This window comes from Ictalurus punctatus, chromosome 7 (assembly GCF_001660625.3).
Source record: "Ictalurus punctatus breed USDA103 chromosome 7, Coco_2.0, whole genome shotgun sequence".
Lineage (NCBI taxonomy): Eukaryota > Metazoa > Chordata > Actinopteri > Siluriformes > Ictaluridae > Ictalurus > Ictalurus punctatus.
In genome coordinates, this window is record NC_030422.2 from 28,989,835 (window position 1) to 29,015,627 (window position 25,793).

The 25,793-nt window shown below is 38.5% G+C and overlaps 1 protein-coding gene across 4 annotated transcripts in view; it reads left to right on the forward strand.

Moving 5' to 3' along the window:
* mylk4a (myosin light chain kinase family, member 4a) overlaps window positions 1–24,434 on the forward strand; it is a 33,183-nt gene extending 8,749 nt beyond the window's left edge. The window contains exons 1-15 of one of the 4 annotated variants that reach the window (XM_017472697.3): window positions 10,238–11,173; window positions 13,525–13,680; window positions 13,918–14,014; window positions 15,463–15,898; window positions 16,312–16,544; window positions 16,976–17,081; window positions 17,599–17,692; window positions 17,897–18,006; window positions 19,289–19,430; window positions 19,992–20,062; window positions 20,154–20,282; window positions 20,555–20,707; window positions 22,220–22,298; window positions 22,415–22,469; window positions 22,599–24,434. In XM_017472697.3, the coding sequence (XP_017328186.1) occupies window positions 10,658–11,173; window positions 13,525–13,680; window positions 13,918–14,014; window positions 15,463–15,898; window positions 16,312–16,544; window positions 16,976–17,081; window positions 17,599–17,692; window positions 17,897–18,006; window positions 19,289–19,430; window positions 19,992–20,062; window positions 20,154–20,282; window positions 20,555–20,707; window positions 22,220–22,298; window positions 22,415–22,468 (2,376 nt within the window). In that variant the 5' untranslated portion in view covers window positions 10,238–10,657 and the 3' untranslated portion in view covers window position 22,469; window positions 22,599–24,434. Of the gene's footprint in view, window positions 1–10,237; window positions 11,174–13,524; window positions 13,681–13,917; window positions 14,015–15,462; window positions 15,899–16,311; window positions 16,545–16,975; window positions 17,082–17,598; window positions 17,693–17,896; window positions 18,007–19,288; window positions 19,431–19,991; window positions 20,063–20,153; window positions 20,283–20,554; window positions 20,708–22,219; window positions 22,299–22,414; window positions 22,470–22,598 lie in introns of those variants that run through there. The other 3 variants (XM_047156950.2, XM_017472698.3, XM_017472700.3) reach the window with 3 other exon arrangements.
* The last annotated feature ends 1,359 nt before the right edge of the window (window positions 24,435–25,793 follow it).

Below are 25,793 nucleotides of genomic sequence, written 5' to 3' on the forward strand. Positions count from 1 at the left end.
ATAATAATAAAAAATATTGGTTTATTGCTGCTGATACAGTTCAAAAAACAAAACAAAACAAAACAACAACAACAACAAAAAACACCAACAACAACAGCAACCCTGATTTCTTTCGTTATCAATAACATGACTGGCAGTAGTTTTCACACATGCAGATTCGGATATCAGATATTTTGAAACTGAATTTGGTCCAAAATTGCTCTTTCTTACTAACACGGAGAGACAATGCATATTCTCCAAACATCAAGAAAAGTCTTAATTGTCTTGTACTATTACTTACAACTGTGTGGATATACACTGTTTACATCACCCTAATCCAACATAGACAACTTTACTAAATACAACCGAGTGAAATATTTTATATGTATAAAATTAGAACTAAGAAATCCATCCATCCATCCATTTTCCATACCGCTTATCCTACACAGGGTCACGGGGAGCCTGGAGCCTATCACAGGGAACTCGGGGCACAGGGCGGTGGACACTCTGGACGGGGTGCCTACCCATCGCAGGGCACAATCAGACACCTATACACACACTACGGATGGGGAGGGATCCGGAGTACCCAGAGAAAACCCCCAACCCAGGAGGGCAATGTGCCAACTACTAAGCGACCGTGCCCCTCAAACTAACGAATCACGGCTGCTAATTCATACTGACTCAGACAGTTGATGCAGAGGCTGTGGGGACAAAGCTGAAATATTATAGAAATAAAATACAAAAAAATGTCTAATGAGAATATTAAAACGAGACATGAGAATGAACACCAAAAAAAGAATGCACATTTGTTATCATATGAATGCATAATCTACAATTGCAATCAAAATTATTTAATCCCCATTGTAAATCAGGTTTATTGTTAAAATGTACAGACTTTCAGCTGTTTGCGATGAACAAATCAAACAAAAGCAATTGAAATAGTTCAACACAATGAATGCTTCAAATGGTTTCCACAAATTCTAATTAAGGACTAATCAAGGGCTTCATTAGTTGTAGCAGGTGTGTTTGAGCTGGAACACATGAAATACCTGAACTGGCTAGGGGTAGAAAATGTATGAAATATCTGGACAGGGCAGAAAAAGGAAGCTATCAACGGCTGCAACCAGATTTCTGAGAAGGCAGGTTGTGAAAAACTCTCGAGTGACTGCAAATGACCTGCTGCAACGATTGGTGGCATCAGACACTGAGGTTTCAGTGAGCACAGTAAGGCGTGTACTAAACGCAGAAGGTTTCCATGCCAGAACTCCAAGACGTTCACCACTACTGACCCAAAAGCACAAGAAAAAGTCGCTCAATATCATATAAATAAGCCACAGAAGTTTTGGGATTCTGTTCTGTGGAGCGATGGAGCAAAACTGGAACTTTTCAGCACGATGGATCAGCGGTGTGTCTGGAGGAAGAATAATGAAGAAAGAACACTCTGTCCACAGTCAAGCATGGTGGAGGCTCGGTGATGCTCTGGGGCTGCTTTGCATCCTCTGGCACTGGAAACCTGCAGCGTGTGGAAGGCAAGATGGATTCTTTGAAGTATCAGGAAATCCTAGGAGAAGACGTTATGCCGTCTGTGAGGAAGGTGAAGCTTGGGTGTTATTGGACCTTCTGACAGGACAACGATCCCAAGCGTACCTCAAATTCCACCAAGGCTTGGTTGCAGAAGTCCTGGAAGATTCTACAGGGCCGTCCCAGTCACCTGACTTGAACCCCATAGAAAACCTCTGGTGGGATTTGAAGAAGGCGGTTGCAGCACGCAAACCCAAGAATATTACTGAACTGGAGGCCATTGCTCATGAGGAACAGGATAAGATTCCTCAGGAACGCTGCCAGACGCTGATATCTGGCTATGTATCTCGTTTGCAGCAGGTCATAACAGTAAAATGGAGCTCTACTTAGTGCTAACGATGCTCACCATGAAGGGGTTGAATAATTTTGAAACTGGAGAAATCATTATAAGTTGCATTTTCAGTTGAATTTGGTGAAACCACTTGAAGCATTCGTTGTGTTGAACTATTTCAATCGCTTTTGTTTGATTTGTTCATCGCAAACAGCTGGAAGTCTGAAATTTTGACAATACATAATTCGCAATGGGGGTTCGAATCATTTTGAGTGCAGCTTTATAAGTGCCTGGGAAAACCTTTCACACTGTGAATTCTATAGTAGTTGCAAGTCAACTTCTAGCATTTAAAAATAAACCTGCAGTTAAAGATTTAATTCTGACTGCAACACAGGAACATCCTGGACATTTTAACAGGTGGTATCTGATTCCAAACTGAATCGATTAGAGACTAGGTTATCCAACATCTTGATCAAAGCGTAACATTCACTGTGTCAGTGATTTTTTTTTACAGGGCGATTCAGTCAAGATTATAAGGTAAATAAAAGTATTTCCATTTTTTTTTTCTCCACAAACTCTATTTGTAATTTCTTTAAGTTTAGGTGTCAAAGCATGTTATAGGCAAAAAAATCCTAAATCCTAATTTTGCACATGAACTATTTTTGGCTGTTTGCTAGACGTCAGCCTAGGTGATAATAAATGGTTTTTCCCAGACCAACACACAAATATCATGTCACCACCAATATCATTAATCACTAAAATACAGAGAGTATATCTGGCTTACACTGTGATTATGAAAATATGGAACTGAGATATTTAACAGTCCACACATTTGCAGTATTTTTGGAATATTCCCCTGAGCTCAGTAATAATAATAATAATAATAATAATAATAATAATAATAATAATAATAATAATAAAACCATGATTATTATTATTATTATTATTATTATTATTATTATTATTATTATTATTATTATTATTAAAGCTGCAAGCAGCGTTTAAAGGGGCCAAACACCAAAGGCGCAGCAAGCGCAACGCGGAGCCTGAAGAACACAAAGAGGAAAAATAGAAAGTACATGAATGAATAAAAGTTAGGTTCCGAAGCACAGCTGAGAATAAGATTGAACAGAACAGAATGAAACAACACAATGTTATAAACACTTTTAAGAACTTGCACCACATGGGAATTGAACCCAAGCCTTATAGAACTGAAGCTTGTTGTTTATTACAGCGCGCCACACAGAGAATGCATAGTTGTTTTGATTCTGAGGAGAGCTTCCAAGGTGAAAATGAGCACACAAACGCATTAGTAAGAGTTATCAGATACCGGATCATAACTTTTGAACAAATTTGAATATCAAAATTCTATTCAGTGATTTTTGTTTGGCTCTGTATACTGATCATCTGAACCAATTTTGGCAAGACTTGGGCAAAATTAGACCAAGGAGTAGCAAAAAAACTGAATACCATCCATTTCAAAATGGTGACTACTGTAATGGGTGGAGTAAGATATGGATATGGGTTGTGATCAGCATGAGCAGAGTAATCTGATGAACTATATTCCATGGTCATATGGTTCATAGGGCTGCCATACACTCCCATTGGGAATAATAATAATAATAATAATAATAATAATAATAATAATAATAATAATAATAATAAGAGGAAGAAGAAGAAGAAGAAATAATCTAATGGATACAATAGGTGCCTACACACCTTCCGTGCTTGGCCCATAATAATAATAATAATAATAATAATAATAATAATAATAATAATAATAAAACTAACGAAAACAATAGGTGCTTGGCCCTTATTATTGATTCCTTAGATTTAAATAGCACTTTTCTAGACACTCAAAGCACTTTACATTGTATGGGGGGGATCTCCTCAACCACCACCAGTGTGTAGCATCCACCTGGATGATGTGACAGCAGCCATAGTGCTCCACCACACACCAGCTGTTAGTGGAGAGGAGAGAGTGATGTAGCCAATTCAGAGATGGGGATTATTAGGGGGCCATGATGGATAAGGGTCCATGGGGGAATTTTGCTAGGACACCGGGGTTACACCCCTACTCTTCACGAGAAGTGTCCTGGGATTTTTAATGACCACAGAGAGTCAGGATCTCTGTTTAACGTCTCATCCAAAAGACAGTGCTGATTTTACAGTATAGTGTCCCTATCACTATACTGGGGCGTTAAGACCCACACAGACCACATAGTGAGCACCCCCTGCTGGCCTCACTTATACTACTTATACCACCTACAGCAGCAACCTTAGTTTTCCCCCCAGGAGGTCTTCTATCCAGGTACTGGCCAGGCTCAACCCTGCTTAACTTCAGTGGAAACCAGGCGAGAGCTGCAGGGAGTTATGGCTCTGGCTCCCTAATCCAGTTTCTAGTTCTTCCACTGTCAGAATACAGAATATAGAACAGTTCCAAGTGGCATGCAAGATGTTCGACATGACCAGACATGAGATCTCAATATCTCCTAATGATGTCTTCTGTTTTGTGCAAAATTTTAATCACCTACATTGTAAGATGGAGACATCAGGGAGTTTAAAGCCTTCATATTCCTCTAGATTCCAGCATTTCAGTCCAAATTCTAAGGGATGTTATTCTTGTGTGAGACAGGAGTCATCATCATGGGTGTCTTGTTTCCACAACCCTAGCAAAATTCCCAGAGTTTTGTATCTGCTTGGCAGGTATTAATTCAACACTAGAGATTTTCCCTCTAATGTCCCAGGACATAATGTTCTTAGTGTTTTTATTGCAGGCTGAGTAAGGATCCTTTAACTAATGCCAAAGTATCACATCATGCGATCCCATGGCTGCCTCTTCCTAACTCACACTTTCTGTGTGTGTGTGTGTGTTTGTGTGTGACAGAGAGGAGCTGAAAGCTGAAATGTTTCCTGGCTCTTGGTACCTTGATATAGTAGATATCTTGATGTTTTGTGATGACTTGGCCGAAATAATTATTAAATAAATTGTGCAGGTTTTAGTTTTAATTCGCAAATTAAGTCAATTTCGAAGCAGAAATTCAGCAATTCCATTGACAACACGGCACTCTGTTCCTCTGATTGTTCGCTTGATAATATTGACATCAAGCAAGTGGACATGTCCAGCACCGGAATCCTGCTGGATACCTGCACAGAAATTTTCCACTGGATTATGTTTATGTTCCCCGGGGTCAAAACACTAGCACGGAGTACGCTTACTCTGGAAGTGATAGTCCTTCAGAGCATATCCGTTTACTCACTACAACTTTGCAGCAGTGCCAAAAGAACAATTTGTGCTCTGGAGATCGGAGCTAGCAGTCAAGGGGTTCCAGAGCCAAGGGTCCAAAACCCAGGGGCAGCCCTCCCTCTATGACCTTCTTCTCAGTTCTCCTTGGAAGGGTCACACACTCTGTGTTTATGGATGGTTGGGAGGGTATCATGGGTTATGTTTCTGTCAGAGTAATTAATGACCAGTCTAAACATGTGCGCTGAGTGGCATTCCTCACTTCCTTTCACCCCTTTCTCTCTCTCTGCAGCACTGCCATACTGTACCAGCTCTTGGCAATCTGACTTGACATTCCAAGACTCAGACAGCATGGAGTGCTACAGTTAATATTCTCATGCTCATGAGGTTCCAGTTTCACTGTACAATCGTGATGGAATTGTTTGTGTAAAAGTCACCCTGGGTTAGACACCTCAGCGTCTTGTTCGTTTTATTGTCCTGAAATGGCATGGATGCGTTCCAGTTCTGAACTATCCTGAGCACCCAGGTCCCGTTTCATTTCCTGACATCGGGAGCTTATGTGTTTTCTGTTGCGTCACACTAATCACAGGTGTGAAGTCTGTGGTCTCCCAAACATACCAACCCGAATACTCAATCCACATCAGCTTAGTCAGGCCTCACAGGGTGCTTTCACATACGCAGTCCATTTATATCAAACCCTTCAATGCGGTTCTTTAGGCAAGTGAGAACACAGAAATCACACTCGCGCCAACCAAAACTAGCAGTCTGAGAGCGTCTGAGTGAGAATTCCAAGCGTGGGTCGATTGTCGTGAAAGTGATTTGACTGATTGACTTGACTGAGGAAGTCAAGCAGGAAGTGACCAAACATGGCATGTGTTTAGGGTTGCACTATTTTTTTTTTTATTAATACGAGCAAACAAAAATAGAAAATAAACACTTGATGTGTTACAAAAATATTTTAGAAGAAGCCTCTATTTGTCACATATACATCACAGCACAGTGAAATTCTTTTTCACATATCCCAACTTGTTAGGAAGTACAGCACTCCTGGAGCAGAGAAGGTTAAGGGTCTCAGGGGCCCAACAGTGGCAGCTTGCCAGTCTGGGGGTTGAACCCCTGAACTTCTGATCAGTAACCCAGAAACTTAATCATTGAGCCCCCAAAGCAGAAATATAGAATTAGTTAATCATTTATTTAATTTTATGTGTTCTCTGTCCAGTTGTGACTTTTGTGATGTCTACGAGTAGAGTGGTGCTTGAAAGTTTATGAACCCTAAAGTCCTAAAAGTAGATAAAGAAAACCCAATTAAACAAATGAGACAAAAATATTATTCTTGGTCATTTATTTATTGAGGAAAATGATCCGATATTACATATCTGTGAGTGGTAAAAGTATGTGAACCTTTGTTTTCAGTATCTGGTGTGACCCCCTTGTGCAGAAATAACTGTAACTAAACGTTTGGGGTAACTGTTGATCAGTCCTGCACATCGGCTTGGAGGAGTTTTAGCCTGTTTCTCAGTGCAGAACAGCTTCAACTCTGGGATGTTGGTGGGTTTCCTCACATGAACTGATTGAGGTCCTTCCAAAACATTTCTATTGGATTCAGGTCAGGACTTTGCCTTGACCATATGAAAACATTACCTTTATTCTTTATTCACAGACAGAGGTCCTGACATTTTCATTTAGAGTTCACTGGTATAATTCAGAATTCATTGTTCCATCAATCATGGCAAGTCGTCCTGTGCCAGATGCAACAATACAGGCCCAAACCATGATACTACCACCGTCACATTTTACAGATGGGATAAGGTTCTTATGCTGGAAAGCAGTGTTTTCCTTTCTCAAACCTTAGCCCTTCTCATTGAAACCAAAAATTCTACTTTGGTATAATCCATCCACAAACTATTTTTGCAATAGTCTTCTGGCTTGTCCACATGATCTTTAGTAAACTACAGAAGGGCAGAAATGTTCTTTTTGGAGAGCAGTGGCTTTCACATTGCAGCCCTGCCATGCACATCATTGTTGTTCAGTGTTCTCCTGATGGTGCGCTCATGAACATTACCATTAGCCAATGTGAGAGGTCTTTAGTTGATTAGAAGTTATCCTGGGTTCCTTTCTGACCTCGTTGGCTATTACACATCTTCCACAAACATGTGTAGTAAAGATCAGACTCTGATAGATCCCTGTTCTTTAAATAAAATAGGCCGCTCACTCACACCTGATCATCATCCCATTGATTGAAAACACCTGACTCTAATTTCACCTTCAAATTAAACTGCTAATGCTAGAGGTTCATATACTTTTGCCTCTCACAGATATGTAATACTGGATCATTTTCCTCAATAAATAAATGACATATAATATTATACTTTTATATTATAATTTTTATAAGATCGTATAAAAGTATAATATTTTTGTCTCATTTGTTTAATTGGGTTCTCTTTATCATCTTTTATGACGTGTGTGAAAATCTAATGATGTTTTAGGTCATATTTATGCAGATATATAGAAAATTCTGACCAATAAAAGAAATGAATTTACGAGTATGATTTCAGCCCTACCCGCACCCTCAGCCAATGTTTTTTTTTTGTTGTTGTTTGTTTTTTGGTTTGTTTAATTATATTCAGTATGAAACCAAACCAAACCACTCATAACCAGACTCATATTTGTGAAAGCACCCATAGATTTGCTTTGTCCATTGGGAAAACTTCACATTTCAGAAAAAAAATAAAATAATAATAATTAATACATTTTTAGTTCTTTTTTAAGAAAATATATATATATATAATGTACAAGCACATTTTTTTGAAACAAGAAAAAAAAAATCATTTAAAGTAGTGTTTGGTTTGTCCAGCACTTCTCAAAATGGCTGGGAAAAAAATCTCAGAAGCTGTAGCGCTATGGAATTTAATTTGTGCCAAAAGTACTGAACATAACCTTTCAAGAAACAAAGAACAATATACAAGAGAAAGAAGAAAAAAAAAACACTCTGAAACTGAAAATCATTTTTAAGCCTGCCCACATGTGAGATTTGTGCAAGAATGCCAAAGTAACAAGTTTGCCGTAATGTTATCAATGTTAACACGATGCTATCCTCAAAGAGGGCTCCTTCTTTAAAGTTATGTAGAAACCTAAGAACCCGCAATAAACACCTTTTTTCTAAGAATACATTTTCTATTCCTGGTGTCTTTCATTTGTTTGGATTCATATGTTTTGGCTGTTTATATAAACTGGAGTCTGATCCTTCTTTCTGTAAGCACTTCTTACAGCACCCCAGTGTGTCTGGTTCTTCTTCTTCCTCTGTCAATAGTATCACTGTTTCAGTGTTAACAGTATTAGTGCTGCCACTGTACAACGTTCATAAACTGACCTATGCAGCACAGTACAACCTCCACACTCTGCGATTCCACTCAGTCATCTGTTGGCGCCCGAAGACAGGTGCAACAGTCCTGCCCCATCAGCTAGGCTTCTATTTGATCTCATTTATCATAGCACTCTTGGCGCCACCTGTCTACACTTAGAACAGAATTAAATGTTCTGGTCCTCAAAATACTAACATTGCGTGTTCTGAAAAAGAAAACTAGCATCTGTGTGCTCGGTATTGAAGTGAGATGATTCCAGAAAAAAAAAAAAAACAAAACAAAAAAAAAAAGGCTGATGAGTTTGTTTATATTGTCAGGTGATGGAAAATGAGTGCCATGCTCTCCTCCTGTGGATATAAGTACAGAGCTGGGCATGTGTCCTGGAATGATCCAGGAGCCAAGCTATTTTTGGTGGACCTGGCTCAGCTTGCTGACCGTGCCACTGCTTGTCAACTGTAATTCATGGTACGCTTTAAGGGGTCTAAAAAAAAAAAATGTAAGTGGCTAAGAGTGCGTGGAAGCTGAGAGTGTACCCAGCCACTAACTTGCATTCGTTTTTGGGAATGTTAATTTTTATTATTTTTTTTTTTTTTGGCTGTTCTTTGGTGAAGTAAAAAAAAAAAGAATGGTGACGGATTGACACATATTTGGCAACATGAATACCATGTCCGAAATGTTACAAGTGGGCACCGTTCTGTGCTGATTTGCAGTGCCCATTTGTGAAAGCACTGATATGTTATTCCAGGTTTATAGGACGGGTACAGGACACAGATTCATATTTCATCCTCTAAGTTAAAATTGATCTGTAACTGTCTTAACTGTGAATGAGTAAGCTTCTTCAGAGGATTTGAGTGGATGTGTTTGCCAGGAAAGCAACACCGAATAAATCATGGCTGTCACTTTGCTCCCGTTACATTCGAGGGGCCCTGGGTCACCATGATATGCAGAGATGTAGCGTGCCACCTGCAGCCTGTTGATGAGTGAGTCAGGGCGTTTCTGCTGTTGGGTGACAATACAAAATGGATAGCCAGTCTGTGGATAAATAAAATACTACTATGAATTTTGAATCGTAAGTGCCAACTCATAACAACTTGCATGACTCAAGTTGTATGAAAAGTTACAAAGGTGAAGGTTAGGGTTAAGGTGGTGGGCTGCTGTGGTTTAGGTGGTAGAGCGGGTTATCCACTAATCGTAGGGTTGGCGGTTCGATTCCCGCCCCATGTGACTCCACGTACCGAAGTGTCCTTGGGCAAGACACTGAACCCCAAGCTGCTCCTGATGTCAAGTTAGCACCTTGCATGGCAGCTCTGCTACCATTGGTGTGTGAGGGTGAATGAGAACTTGGGTAAATGTGCTATATAAGTGCAGACCATTTACCAAGGTTAGGGGGCGGGATTAACCTTTTAGTACATTTGTATGAATGCGAAACACATTGCCCCGCTCATTAGTATTTGTATGAATTCCTTTAACTGAAACACAATTAAATAATGTAATAATTATTATAATGTTTGCAAAGGTAATTTTCAAGAAACAGTCGCTCCAGAATGAAGCTCTTTTATCTTTAATGCTTTTCGTACTGTTTTATCCTTTTATAGGCACAGACTTCTTGACGTAAAACCTGGCATGTCGTCTTAAATTATTATTTTTTTCCGTTCGGTAAGTTGAGATTGAATGCTGAAGTGGAAAAAAGTCATTCCATTTACTTGCATGTGCGTATATGTGGTGTGCATGCACAGGAACCTTTTGACACCTGGCAATCGGTGTCCGACTCGAGCATCTGCTCGAGTTCAACATTTAAAACATCTCAGATATCACGCAACTCTTCCTGATCTGCCGCCCTCCCCTGAGGCCCCTGTTGACACAGGACGCCCACCTCCTATGCAGTTACATTTAGGGAGGCAGGTTCATTCTATTCTTGAAGCTATCTCCAGTTGGAAGAGTTGCAGGAGTGCCAAATGGAGGTGTACAGAAAGAAGGGCACACTTGCCATTGTCGGACTTGTGGCTTTGTAGTTCTTTAACTGTTTTATTTTTTTAAAGGAGGGTTGTTTTTTTTTTATCTTTAGGGGTATTGGTTTCTGTTGATTATTTCTGGATTCATTATATATTTCTAAATATTATTCATTTAAATATTTACATCAACTTTGTGGACGTTGGCAGCAGTGATATTTTTTGCATTACACTGACTTCCAACTGGTTGGCATTAGTTTTTGTTGCCACCATGAGTTCTGTGGAAGCTAGTCCTGGATTTGATTTAATCCAGGTCAGGATTGAGTCTCTAAGCAGCAAAATGGACACGCTCATTAGCATCCAGGAGAAAGTCCTCTACCGTCTGGACAGCATGTCTGAGGAACTGGTTGGGATAGAACGAGACATGGAAACTCTGAAAGTAGACAAGGAGGAGATGCCTCCAGCAAGCCGCACTAAGGGACCAGCCCGAGGCATTGGCGGAGAGATGAAAGAAATGTGCCAAGAAATGAACAGCATCATGACAGCCGTAAACAAGCGTTCAGAACAGCAGACCCAGAAGCTGGAAGGCATGGAGAGGCTCGTGATGAGCATCCAGCAGGTGGTCAGCTTCATCGGGGAAACCGTCAAGACTTCCAAAATCACAGAACTCATGTTCAAGGGGCCAGCAGCACGCAAGAGCAAAGCAGCATTAGCCCCAGGGTGCAAGAACCAGGATAGCAAACATGGTGCTAAGAGACAGGCCTCAGGTGAGCCTGTACCAGGAAAGGTAAGTCTGATCTGCAGAGTCCGCTGAGCAAACACCGCTTTAACTCGACACGACTTATTTTAAGAAACTCTTTCCCACAATATTCTGGCTTAGAACATAGTGTTTTCAATGCCAGGGACGCACCCTGCGGTGTATCGAGCCAACCATGACTCTGACTCTGCAGTACATCCTTAACATTTCTCAAGCAATGTTTGTGTCCTACATTTTCCAGTCAAGCCAGCTGTTGCTTGAATCAGCATTGCCAAACTGATCAACCATGTACAGCAGTTATTAATATTTGTTAAGGAATATTGTCATAGTAAATAGCTGGGTAATTTCTCAGAATATCATGAAATATGTGTATATATTACTGCCCAGTGGCCTAGATTAAGTTGTTGGATACCTTATGAGCAGCACCATTCTTGTTCTAGCTGTATATAGGTTCCTGATCAAGCATACTCACTTTAGATGCCTTGCATACCATGTAGGAATTGAGAGGGCAACCAAAGTTTCTTCCCACTATCACTATGCTTAAGTCGCTTTAATTATAAGATTGTGCATTTGCATTTCAATGAGATTTGTACGATAGCTAGTTGGATTCATAGCACTAATAGATAATAAGCATATAAATTGATTCCCAACATCTTATTAAGACGAGAATGGTGTGAATGATTCAAGTGATTAGGAATGCATGTTGTCTTCAGTGCTTGCGTCAGTGTCTCGCTCAGCCAGATAGCAAACGAGTGACGGGTCATGGGATGACAGCCATGAACACATTTGAATTTGGCTGCCAGAATTCAGCTCCAGCTTAGCCCAAATGATCAGAGCCTACAGATGGCTCACTTTCGGTCTCAAGTTGAAAGTGTGGCTGCTTGAATTTGGGCCACAATGCAAAATGTTCCAGTGCCACATCTGACCCTATTTAAATTCAACAAGTGAAAAAGAGAACTGATCTAGGATCAGATACCTTTGGGGGATTTTGAGAATCATAAATGTATCTTAGATCAGGGGTTTCCGAACTTAACCCCTGATAGTAGAGAAGCCTTTATTTGTCACATATTTATAGCGCAGTGAAATTCTTTTCTATGCATATCCCAGCTTCTTAGGGCCAGCCATAAGATTCAGTGCCTCTGGAGCAAGGAGGGTTAAGGGCCTTGCTCAAGGGCTTGAACCCCTGACCTTCTGATTAGTAACCCTCCTTACCAATATAATAATAAAAAAAAGGACATTTAAATACATCTTCCCCTGGTTTTTTCTTTATTTCCTTCACTTCTTTTGTTCTCCTGAACCGGAGTCACCTGATGTCGAGGAACTAGCGTTTGGTAGATGGATGGAGAGATTTGTACATTTTCAGTTGTTGAACTCCGGTACTACTGCAATGTTTCAAGGCAGAGAAAAAGATTAAAATCGCGCGTACACTTTTAATTTAAGCGTGTGACCCCTATTAACATTTCAAAGATAGTATCAAATAAAATACATATTCATAGTTAGTGTGATAGTTTGAAAAATAAATGAATGGAACTAAAGAGGACATTGTGATTTTCTCTCATGACCCCATTGGTACATCAAGCTTGAATGATCCTGATTGTGGAAACATATTCTGGATTCAAGCAAAAAGGTTCTCACATTCATGCTGACTCAGTGCCAGTCTTTATATAGCAAAACCCCTAATACTCTACAGATTTCTAACCTTTTAAAACATTTATTTAATTTAATTTATTTTCTTAACTTTTAATTTGACCTTGGAGGCTCTTGAGAACTTGAGTACACTTGTAAAGAAAAAGGTCAGTCATACCAGCTTACTTAATGAAAAATATTTGGAGGCAACCTCACTCTGTATCTGTTAAACACGGTGTTCCACAAGGTTCTCTTCTGGGCCCTCTTTTATTCTCCATGTATATGCTGCCATTTGGACAAGCCTTAACATATTAAGGCTTGTTTGGATGGATAACGGTTCTAACTTTCTGAAAGGGATCCACTTGAATGTTTTACTGAAAGGGAAAGTAGTGCATTTTACGGATAATGACCTTAGTGCGGATAGAATTGGACTGGATTTTACACACATGGCTTAACTGAAGAAGGTCAGAAGAAGATGATTATCTTTTCATGATTAAAAGATAACCTGTCTAACTCATACTACGCATTCATCATTTTCCGCAGAACCAAAACCGAACCGAAATTACTCATCCTCTATGTTGTATATTGTTTTATTCACTCTTCCTAACACCAACCGATTAAATTCATCATTTCATCAACCATGCCATTTTCCATTTTAACAGTTGCGTCTTTATTTATTCATCTGTGTCTCTGTCCTATTTAAACACATTAACATTATTCATTCATCACTCCCATCCATGTTGTGTCTGCAACAGAAAACTACCTCTACTAAACCAGAAGCGTTAACCATGACATGTGAGCCCAGCAGCCCGGAGTCTACTCATAAGCTAAAGCTTCACGGACCAAAGCATTTCCTTTCCTCAAAGAAATCCTTCAAATTTCTTCGCTCATCCTTTTCATTGACTTCAAAAGTGTGTATTATTATTATTATTATTATTATTTTTTTAAAATCTTGACTCGTGGTAGTACTGACCAGAAGCCGGAGATATAAACTGCCATTCTATGCCTGTTGAATAAGCATAGAATGAGAGAGTGTGGTACAATTGAATGTTTTGTAAACAATAACATTTATTCCACTATCACTTACTGTACCATGTTTTCTATGTTTTCTCGGGTTTCTCTTCCATGTTTCCCGTCCCACACTGAAGTTGAAGGATCACAAGTTTAAAGATGGGAAGGAGAAGGGTCAACTGAGCTTTAAGGGGCTGAAGGCGCAGAAGAAAAAGAAGCCCCCAGACACTACAGGTAGATAAGCTGGGAGAAACATGGCTGTGTCTTTGATTGAGTTGCCATTTAACTCATTTTTTTCCAACATTAAATCCAAGAAAACATTCAAAAATGTGGGGACCCATCTTAGGCATTTATATCTCACTTTTTTTTTCTCCTAATGGAGGTTTCTTTGCTCTTTAAGGAGTAACAGGGTTGAAAGTAAGCATAGAATTAACGAGTGCACAATGTGGTTAACTAGCATCCGTGCTAATGCCAGAAGGAATTTATTATTATTATTATTATTATTATTATTATTATTATTATTATTATTATTATTATTATCAATTTTATATTATTTATTTATCTATCTATCTATTTATTTATTTATTTATTTATTTATTTATTTTTTAGATCAACTTTTAAGCTATAATTTAGGTTAAAATTTCTAAGTGACTAATTTCATAATATCATTTAAAAAATGAAGAAAAAGGATTGAAGAAATTTTCTTTCCTTCTTTCAGTGATCTTCAGGAAATGCTGATGATCCAACTTCCTGTTGAACATATGTGGCTTGTGGAATATTCGAAATATTTCGTAGGGGTGAATGTGTTCAGGGCTGAAATTTTTTCCCAAGCTAAAATGGACGACTCATGAAAAAGGATGTTTCGGGCATGAGATGTTCAATGGATTTGTACATTAACGCAGAAATAATACAATTTTTGAAATATTTTAATGATTATAATGTATTTTAAGGGAAATTGTAGTTATAGTGGACTGGATCAGACAAAAACATTGTTCTCTGGAGAGTGTTGTGTAAATATTGTAGATTTTTCTTAATGTCTGGAGCATGTACAGTGGCGGAAATAAGTATTATTGCATCAACATTTTTTTTTTCTTCAGTAAATATATTTCTAATAAGGTTATTCACGGGAAATTTTCACCAAACTTTGGTATTAACTCTAGAAATCTGCACATATAAAGAATTCACAACATTAAAGTCCATAAATGAAGTTATGTGTAATAAAGAACTGCTTTTTCTTAGCGTGTTCAGTACTTTTTTTCCCGTGTCATTCCTCTTTATTACACAGAACTTCATTCATGGACTTTAATGTTGTGAATTCTTTATATTTCTGGATTTCTTGACTTCAACTTTCATGTGAATCGCCTCATTGGAAATATGTTTACTGAAAAAAAATATATTGACGCGTCCAATAATTATTTCCCCCACTGTATATGTATTGTTGTGAAAGAAATTTTAACTGTGTTGAATCTTCTGCAGTGCCTTGTCAAGCCTTTAATGAACAGGGAAAATAATAACCCATGTGACAGTGTGTGTCAGTTAATGGTCACATGAGAGAAGAAGAAACTACACTACTATATTTTCAGCTTGTCAGAAGAAGAGCTACCACAGAACATCATGACTGAAAATTATAAGATCTTTTGCGGTACGTGATAAAATGGTGTCATCTTTTCTCTTTTACATAGACTCTGCCTCTGTGAGGAAGCAGGCCCTGCTTCTGGAGGAGGTTCAGAAGCTTAACAGAGAGAATGCTGAGCGCTCAATATCATCCACAGCATCAGAAGCTGAGGAGCCCCTCAGCCAAAACCTTCTGGATTTCATCCTGGATCAAGCCAAAGTTCCTGTGGTCGAGCTTTTACCAGACAGCCAGGAGAGCAGCATCGAGTCAGTAGAAGAGGAGGAGAAAGCGGAGGAGGAGAAAGCGGAGGAGGAGGAAGCAGAGGAGAAAGCGGAGGAAGAGAAAGCGGAGGAGGAGAAAGCCGAAGACATTCAGGATGAAGCGGATGAGATGGTTGACAAATCCGAAGAGGAGCTCAAAGAGGTGGTTGAAGAAGAGAGCAAAGAGGAAAATTCTGCCATGGTCGATGTTATGGAGGCTGAGAACACTGTGGCACCACAGAGGTACCCAGTTTAACCATATTATTAAGAACGAGAGTGATTCAAAAGTATGTGAACAGATCATCCACTATTGGTGATTAAATTAGAAAAGTGTCCCATCAAATCCTAAACCTTTGTAGTTAAGGGCTTCTTCATGGTCCACTCTCAGACTGTAACATAACTCTAAATGAGTGCTTTATTAAAGGCACATGATTTCTGAAGTTGTTACTATAAGACTGTAAGACTAATATACGAGTCGATTCGAGTGATCCAAATCGGGGTTTTCTAGTCACAGCTTGGTTTTTAAATAAAATAAAGTCCCAAACATTTTTCAGTTCACTTAGACCTATTTCTTACATCCATTGCCTATGCGAAATTCTGATGATACATTCCAACTTTTAATTTCTACATGTCGTGTTCATTTGTGAATCTTTCAGCGCTGAACCGGTATCGCTGCACGAAGTCACCACGAGCAGCGAACACCGTGCGTCAGAACCGCAGACCTGTGAAAAAACCAGCCAGGAAGCCAACGAAGACCAAACGCATGCTCCGGAAGATCTGTGTGGCGTTTTCAAAGCAGGCGAAGTCGAAATCCATTTAGATTTCAGCAAAAAGAAGAAAGAGGAAGAGGAACAGTTTGACGACAGCGAGTGCGAGCAGTTCTTCATCGGTGAGGCCTACAAAGATTCGTGTTATATTTGAGAGACACAAATAACTAAATTCATGGGTTTGCTGTTGCATTTATTTGGTGCGTGATTATTAATAATGTTAAAAAAAAATTCTGTCAAATTTGACTACATTTTTATAATTGAATTATATATTAAAATATATTCCAAAAAGGTTTCCATATAAATATATATAAAATTTAAGATAATATTCTAAACCCAAAGATTAATTTGTTATTGTTTTTTTTTTACATTTATTATTTATTTATTTAAAATATTTTGTGTTAAATATTTGCTCTTATTCTGAATTGCTATAAACTTCAGGAAACAACAGAGAAGCAAGAAATGTTGAGATGTTATATCACGTTGATGAATGTTAATTGTTATATAATATTGATGCATTTTCTGTAAAAAAAAAAACACATCCTTGCTGCAGACTGCACCCCTCCAGCGGCAGCTCCCTTCAGCCACCGTGTGGTTTCGGCCAAACCCAACCAAATCAGTAACTTCTACACCATCAACCACCAGGAGATCCTCGGAGGGTAAGCTTTTGGAATCGCTCCCCCCTCCATCTTTGGCACGAAATAGCTAAGAGACCTAAAATAGATAACAGAATGTAAGAGATGGTGTGAAGAGTGTGGAAAGTCCTTTTAATCCTCACGGGGAGGGTTTTGCGTAACCTTCCATTGCTGAGCTCTGCTCTCCTCTGGCTCGAGTCATAGCTCCAGAGTCAGGGGCAGTTATTTTTACTCCGGTCTTTCTGGGTATGTGAAACTGAACCCTTTTGCCAGCTGGAAGCTAATCAGTAAGCGTTAATCTAGCACTTCAAAGAGACTGCTTTCAACATAGTAGCTAGGGTGAGTGTTCACAGGCCGAAATCAGTGATTCGATTGAAAGTTTTTGCATTAATACCATACTTTAGTGTCAACCTTAGAGAAAGCTCAGAAAAGGAAACAATTTCAACAAGCAATTTCTCCGACGTTTGTGGTCATTTGAACGTTTTTATTTTGTTTGTCTTCCTTAATTTTCTTTCCTTTCTTTTTCTTTTCGGTCTTGCAGAGGACGTTTCGGTCAGGTGCACAAATGTATCGAGAATTCCTCTGGACTCACTTTGGCTGCCAAGATCATTAAAACACGGAATCTAAAGGAAAAGGTAGAATCAATGACGACATTATCTATGACAACACCTCCAAACAAAACGAGAGTGACCTGTGATTCATAAATTGAATGCTATTGTAATGATTTTAAATAAGATAGCTATGCATTTTAAGAAACTGTATTAAAACTGCGTATATGCTGTTATTTACGGGTTCGGTTTTGACAGAAGCTCTGTGTGCTTGTTGCTTATTTTTGATAGGAGGTGGTGAAAAATGAGATTCAGGTCATGAACCAGTTGGACCATGCCAATCTGATCCAGCTCTACGCCGCCTACGAATCCAAGAACGACATCATCCTCGTCCTTGAATTGTAGGCACCACTTAGAGATTTATTTCTTTTCTACAGTAAGGCTATATTTAAAAGTGAGGACGAGGTTTAAAAAAAGAAAAGAAAAGAATAGAACAATGTAGCCGTGTCTTGTTTCTACGAAATACCTTTCTGGACTGGCATTAATAGTTAGACATTAATAGTGTGACTCTTTAAAGCTGAAGTCTGTTAAAAAGCTTATAGAACTATAATAATAATTATATTGTTTTAAAAATACATTAGAATCATAGTGATTTGGGTTGTTGGCTTGTATCAGGTCTGTGTAGATTCGTTGTTTTAAGGATTCTGTTTGACATTTTTCTGATCGAGAAATGAACTCCGCCCTTCAGTCAGAACAAAGCTGCTCAGTTCAAACCCTTTTATTAAATGGCAGTGTAATGCATATGTAGTTTTAAAAGAGTGGGTGGGCAGAAAAAAGAAAGATCTACAGTAGATATGGATTTTTTTTTTTTTGCGATTGCAATTCACCTCACAAACAGTAGAGGGCTCTAAAGAGACAACCGACCTTTAATGCATCTATAGCAATGTACTGTAATGCATTAAGCCCTGGTACAAATCTGTGCACTTGTCGTTGTGTATACGTGTATCTTATTACTGCTTTACTTCAATTGAATTAACACATAAGCACATTACATAAGTACCAGAAATATTGAATAATAATAATAATAAAAAAATAATAATAATGAAGCGTAAAACATTTTCAAAGCTCAGTTAAACCAGACACAGATCAATTTAAAATTTGTACTCACAATAAAAGAATTTTAAAAGTAGATTTTTTCTTTCTTTTTTTTTTTTTTTCAATGAACATTAGAGACATTTTTACAGGGTATTCTTACAGGTTATTCTAATATGTTATTCTGACATGACAATTTCAAGATAATAAGAGTATTAAAAATGACCTTCAAATATAAGCTAAAACTAAATAAACAAAAAGAAAAAACCCCAAACAAGCTTGAAACATTACTAATAGCTCAAATGTAGGGAGATATACTGTATTAAGGATGAGGTTTAAGCGTGAGGTTATTTTCATACAATTTTTGTAGCCTGTTAGCATAGCATGATCTTACATTTACGGCATTTGGCAGATACCTTCATCCAGAGCGACTTACATTTATCTCATTTATGCAACTGAGCAATTGAGGGTTAAGGGCCCAACAGTGGTAGCTTGGCAGTGCTGGGGCTTGAACTCTTGACCTTCTGATCAGTAACCCAGAACCTTTAACCACTGAATCACCAGCGCATCTTCTGTGTTGATTGATGACAGTGTGGATGGTGGTGAGCTCTTCGACAGGATCATAGATGAGAACTACACACTGACTGAGCTGGACACGGTCATGTTCGTCAGACAGATCTGTGAGGGTCTGCGCCATATACATAAAATGTACATCATCCATCTGGACCTGAAGGTAACACACCTCACCAAGATCTAACTTTAATTAAGGCAAACTTCCTAATCCTAATAACTGCCAAAAGTGTTGTCGAGCTACAAGCTACTGTACACATGCTTAAAAATAGCTAAGTTACACGAGTACCAAGTTACACTGAAAGCTACCAAGTAAAAGTAGCTAAGTTCACTGAAGCTACTTTGTCATACTGAGGAAAAGCGACTGTCACATTTTCATGTTATTGCGCTGCTAATTTATTGCGTAAAATAATAATAATATAAAATGCTTTCTACAGGGTATGCCATAACAAAGATTTTGCTTTTCTAATTGTCAAGCACTCTTAGTAAGAAGTTAACGTTATGTCAATCAGTCAGAAGAATCAAATACAGAGAGGGCTGACTCCAGGCCTCTTAATTCAGTTCTTTCTGGAACGATCTATCCAGCTAGTTAATGTTAAACGCCATACAGTAATCCATATATCCATGAATTATACATCTGTATTTTCTTGCAATATGAATAATAATCCAATTAAATGTCATCTTTAAAACTGCGTTGTGACAGTGTCTATGTGTTTCTCTCTAGCCTGAGAATATCCTGTGTGTTAGCAGACTGACCAACAAAATCAAGATCATTGACTTTGGACTTGCAAGAAAGTATGTTATTGAATATGTTCCTTGAATATATTTGAAATGCTGAATGATCCTCAGGCTAATAGTTACTCGTTCTTGTTCTCCATATCAATAGATACAATCCCCGGGAGAAGTTACGAGTGAATTTTGGCACACCGGAGTTTCTCGCACCGGAGGTGATCAACTATGACTTTGTTTCTTTCAACACGGACATGTGGAGCCTTGGAGTCATCACATACATGCTGTAAGAGTTTACTGATTTCCTTCAGCAGAGATTTTCTCAGAACTGGTCCTTAAGGTCACTTTACCAAGGATTTTACTAGTGTTTACTAGCACACTCCAGTTTTCGAGTCACTCATAATAACTGTGGAGGATTTTTACTTCCTTTAAAACATGCACGTGCCTTAAACACTGAACACCACCAGCATCATTTAGACAAAAACACAGAGGAAGTGTTTTTTGCTCCACTGACACAACCCTCACTTTTTTGTTGTTTATGCTGACTCTCTTTAACAGCCTGAGTGGTTTGTCTCCGTTCCTCGGTGATGATGATAATGAGACACTGAACAACATCCTGGCCTGCCAGTGGAACTTTGAGGAAAGCGAGTTCAAAGGCATTTCAGACGAGGCCAAGGACTTCATCTCCAGACTGCTTGTCTACAATAGAAGGTCTGTCCATTTATACATCCAACCACCCATCCATCCATCTATCCAACCATCCATCCATCAATTTATCAATGTATCCATCCATCCGTCCATCAATCCATCCATCCATCCATCCAACCATCCAACCATCCTTCAATCCAAACATCCATCCATCCATTTATCAATGTATCCATCCATCTATCCAAATAGCTATGCATCCATCCAAACATCCATCCATCCATCCATCCATCCATCCATCCATCCATCTATCCAACCATCCATCCATCAATTTATCAATGTATCCATCCACCCAACCATCCATCCATCCAAACATCCAACCATCCATTCATCCAACCATCCATCCAACTGTCCATCCAAACATCCAACCATCCTTCAATCCAAACATCCATCCATCCATCCACCCATCCATCCATCCATCCATCTATGCATCCATCCAACCATCCATCCATCCATCTATGCATCCATCCAACCATCCATCCATCCATCCACACAGCCATCCATCAATCTATGCATCCACCCATCCATCCATCCATACATCTATCCAACCATCCATCCATCAATTTATCAATGTATCCATCCATCCATCCATCCATCCAAACAGCCATCCATCCATCCATCCATCCATCCATCCATCCACACATCCATCCATCCATCCATCCATCCATCCATCCAAACAACCATCCATCCATCTATGCATCCATCCATCCATCCAAACAACCATCCATCCATCTATGCATCCATCCATCCATCCATCCATCCATCCATCCAAACAACCATCCATCCATCTATGCATCCATCCATCCATCCATCCACCCATCCATCCATCCATCCATCCATCCAAACAACCATCCATCCATCTATGCATCCATCCAACCATCCATCCATCCATCCAACCATCCATCCATCAATTTATCAATGTATCCATCCATCCATCCATCCATCCAAACAGCCATCCATCCATCCATCCATCCATCCATCCATCCATCCATCCATCCATCCATCCATCCATCCATATATCTATCCACCCAACCATCCATCCATCCATCCATCTATGCATGCATCCATCCAACCATCCATACACCCAATGATCTATTCATCCAAGCATCCACTCAACCACCCATTCATGCATCCATGCACCCAGTGTCCTACTAATCCATTCGTCCATCTGTCCATCCATTCATGCACCCAATTATGTATCTATTCATCTACACATCCATCCACCTATTCATCTACTAATCAATCACACTGGCCTATCTATTCACCCAATTATCCATTTATTTATGGCAGTTATGCATCCATCCATCCATCCATCTAATTACCTATTCTTTCATTCATCCAATAATTCACAACACAATTATTCATCCACCTACCAATACATCTATACATCCATCTATCTGTCCATCCACCCAATTATCTGTCCATCCATCTTTCCATCCATCCATCCATCCATCCATCTATGCATCCAATCACCCATCCATCCCACCATGATAATTTTTGAATGCTGTGTGTTTGCAGTTGGAGGATAGGTGCAGGTGAAGCTCTGAAGCATCCTTGGCTTTCAGACCCATTGCTCCATCATCACCTGCACACAAAGGTAAACCATTATCTTTCCATTCACACACATGGTAGTGAAGTACTGCTCCATAAAACACCGATTACACCACAGACCGGCTGAGCTTATTTTTAATCATTCTGTTGTTGGCATTGCAGAAGAACATGTGTCAATCACGTAGAAATTCGTGTGTTCCTCCACCCGAGAGCTAATGTAAGTCAGTGACCTACTGCAGAAACACAGCTTCATTCACTTAGCAAGCTGTACTCTGTATAACCTAGCATATATCATTAAGTTGATGCATATCATAAGAGTGACAGATTTTATTCTGCTTCCCTGTAGATCTGGCTTTGTTTCTGCCAACTGATGCTATCTGGACCAAGCCTGCTGTGCTTCTAATTACTGGACAGTACTTGTAAAACTACCTACCTTATGCTGTTTGGGTAATTTGTTGCAGAAATATGTCCCATTCTGGTAATTGCAGTCACAGATCATTATGGTTAACGTCATTATCCGTTAGTTAATAAAGTGCGTAGTTAAATGGTATAGCATCTCATAACCCAGTCTTCCCCAAACACCATAAGATCTTAAAGAGATTATTTGGGATATTTTATTAGGAGTTACAGTGATCAGAAATAATAATCATAACTGTTCGGTTTTTCCTGGATTTTTCCCACCATTTGCATTTTTAAAAGCATTTAGAGTACCACTTTACAATGAATAAGTAAGGAATAACAGACTTTTGGGGTGTGCATTTATAGGAAAATAGTCAAATATTAGGAGGTGTGATGAAGTGGAGTAAGTAACAGAACATCCTGAAGTGTTTCATTCCTCTTTCACCACAGCAGTTTACAACTATTTATTAATTAAAGAACGACAGAATGACATTATTATTTTTTATCCATTATAGATACGTTTAACATCGTGGAATACCCACAAAACCAGGAAGTGGCTCCGTCACCAGACGTCATTCTTTCTCTTAGCGGTTATCAAAACACAAAACACACAGCTTGTCACGTTATCAAGAAAATGAAAGTCTCCTGGAGACTGTTTCCTGTGGTGGAAAACATAACGTTACAGCTTTAACACTGGAGACTCCTTCCAACAACATTAAATAAACAGTTGCTTACAGATAACTTAATCATGTCAACGATGATACGTTTTCGTTTCTGTCGTTATATAACAAGACCGTGTGTTGTTGCTACGATGACGCCTTAGAACGAGTGCATCAATCAAGCTCTGATTTGAGAATTCAACATAGCTGTCGTAGAATAAATGTTATTGAACGTACTACTATAATAAATGAGCATGTATAAAGATAAAAGAATCGTGACTGGAATTACCCGAGGGCGCTTGAAGTGTTTGTTACTGTGTATTATGTGCGTAGCTTAAGCATGGTATTGCAGACTACTATGACAACAATGAAAAACAATGAAAAAAAAGCAAAAATATATATTTTTTATATATAGTTTGATATATATGTATGATGACGTATGATAGAGGTCTTGATTTATACCTAAAATTCTACATTAGATCATATTAATTTAGGGATGCATGATCTCTTGCAGTGTTTCTGTACATAATTATTTTTTTCTGTAATGGTACAATATGACCCTTTTCTCTGTGGTACACTGTGTAAAGAAGTAAATATTCAAGCGTCTTGACTTACTGTACTGTGACGACCGATTAACCCATGACATTTCAGAGTGTAATCTCTTCATCTTTATATGACGATGCATTAAATCTGATGAGGTGGGATCGTAAAAAAAAAAAAAAAAAATGTCCAAACACTATTTATATTGTCTTTCTTTCTTTCTTTCTTTATTTCTTTCTTTCTTTATGTTTTTGATTATAATTCGTTCTTTTTTTTATTATAAAAGTTTGCAAAGCTAAAAGAATTGATATTATTTGTCGGAAGAGCGGAAGTGTGAAAACACCCGAGTTAATTACTGAGTAAATTGTCTGTGATGTTCAGGATTGAGCTGCACATTGCTCTGTTAAGCTGCATTCTGTGCACTTTATGACTTCATTTTTATTTATTTATTTTTTTTTTACAAATTTACAAGATTAACAGCCGATACAATTTTACCACAAATCATGTAACTTTTCCATACTTTATATGTGTGAACGATGAACAGGAAACATTTTAAAAGTTACATTAAAGTAATTTAAGTCTTACCATGGTCTGACTTTATATTTCTAATTTCTAATTTTAAGAACTGTTTTTACGAACCTTATTACATAATGGTCGCATTTATTAGACGAGGCCGATCAGCAGTTCTTAGGATTTTTTAAAAAATGTTTATTTTGACAATAAAACTATCTTGCTTAAGTAAGAACAAGGGAAATATGCTAATGTGTTGAATATATGAAATATGTAAGGAATTAAACACTTGGAGTCATGTTGTTATAGGAAATTCATCAACGTCAAGGTGATATGATGCGAGCCAACATGAAGCAGAGCTACTGTTACCCCCCCATAGCTGTTTATTTACCTGACACTACATGCTGAAGTGTTTTATCCCTCTTATACCACTGCAATTGGCCAACAGTCCCAATTCTTTATTCATTAACACAAAAAAGAAGGAATTTCCGTTTGTTTAGAATTGGCAGTTTTTCATAAGTGTTTATTTTTAACTAGCCTATTAGGTTTAAATGTTAGAATTTTATTGTGGAAGTTGTATACGGTAATTTAATGTCTGTTTTATCTCTGCACCAATGTTATTGTGGATAGATGTGAATTGTTTGGCCAGCAGGAGGCTCACATCCCTCCCCTTTCCCATCATCCTGCTCCCCAGCAGCTAAACCCAGACTCATGATACTCTACACACAGAAACCCAACAGTATCCTGACTCATCTCATACCAGACTTGAAGCAATACAATAATTCATTTGTTTATACTGACTAAAAATGTCAGATAAGTCTATTTCCATTCTGCCAGAGGAATGGAACACCTTAAATTTGACTGCTACAAACCACTGAGACTGGAGACTCCTTACATGAATGTCAAATAAACATTTCCTTCTATAAAATTTGACCATATCAGTGTTCATATGTTTTTCATTGTTAAATAACAATTGTTATTAATATTAATAGTCTTAGATTACGTGTAACATCCACCATTACAAGTCCCTGTGAATGAGCTGTTACTATAGAAACGATAACTTTATTTAAACCTGTGATTTGCAGATGCACTATAGTCAGAGCTTCTGTTATAGAAAATTAATCACCACCTTCAATTCAATTCAATTCAATTTGATTTGTATACGCTGTTAACATTGGACGTTGTCTCACAGCAGCTTTACAGAAACATATAAACACAGGATGGAGATTTTAAGTGTGTGAATTTATCCCTATTGAGCGAGACGATGGTGACGAGGGTGAGGAAAATTCTCCCTAAGACAATATGAGGAAGAAACCTTGAGAGGAACCAGACTCAGAAGGGAACCTGTCCTCATCTGGGGAACAACGGATAGTGTGAAAGTAAAAGAACGGTCATTATGGTTTTTATATGAAGTCTATATGAACCTTCTGACC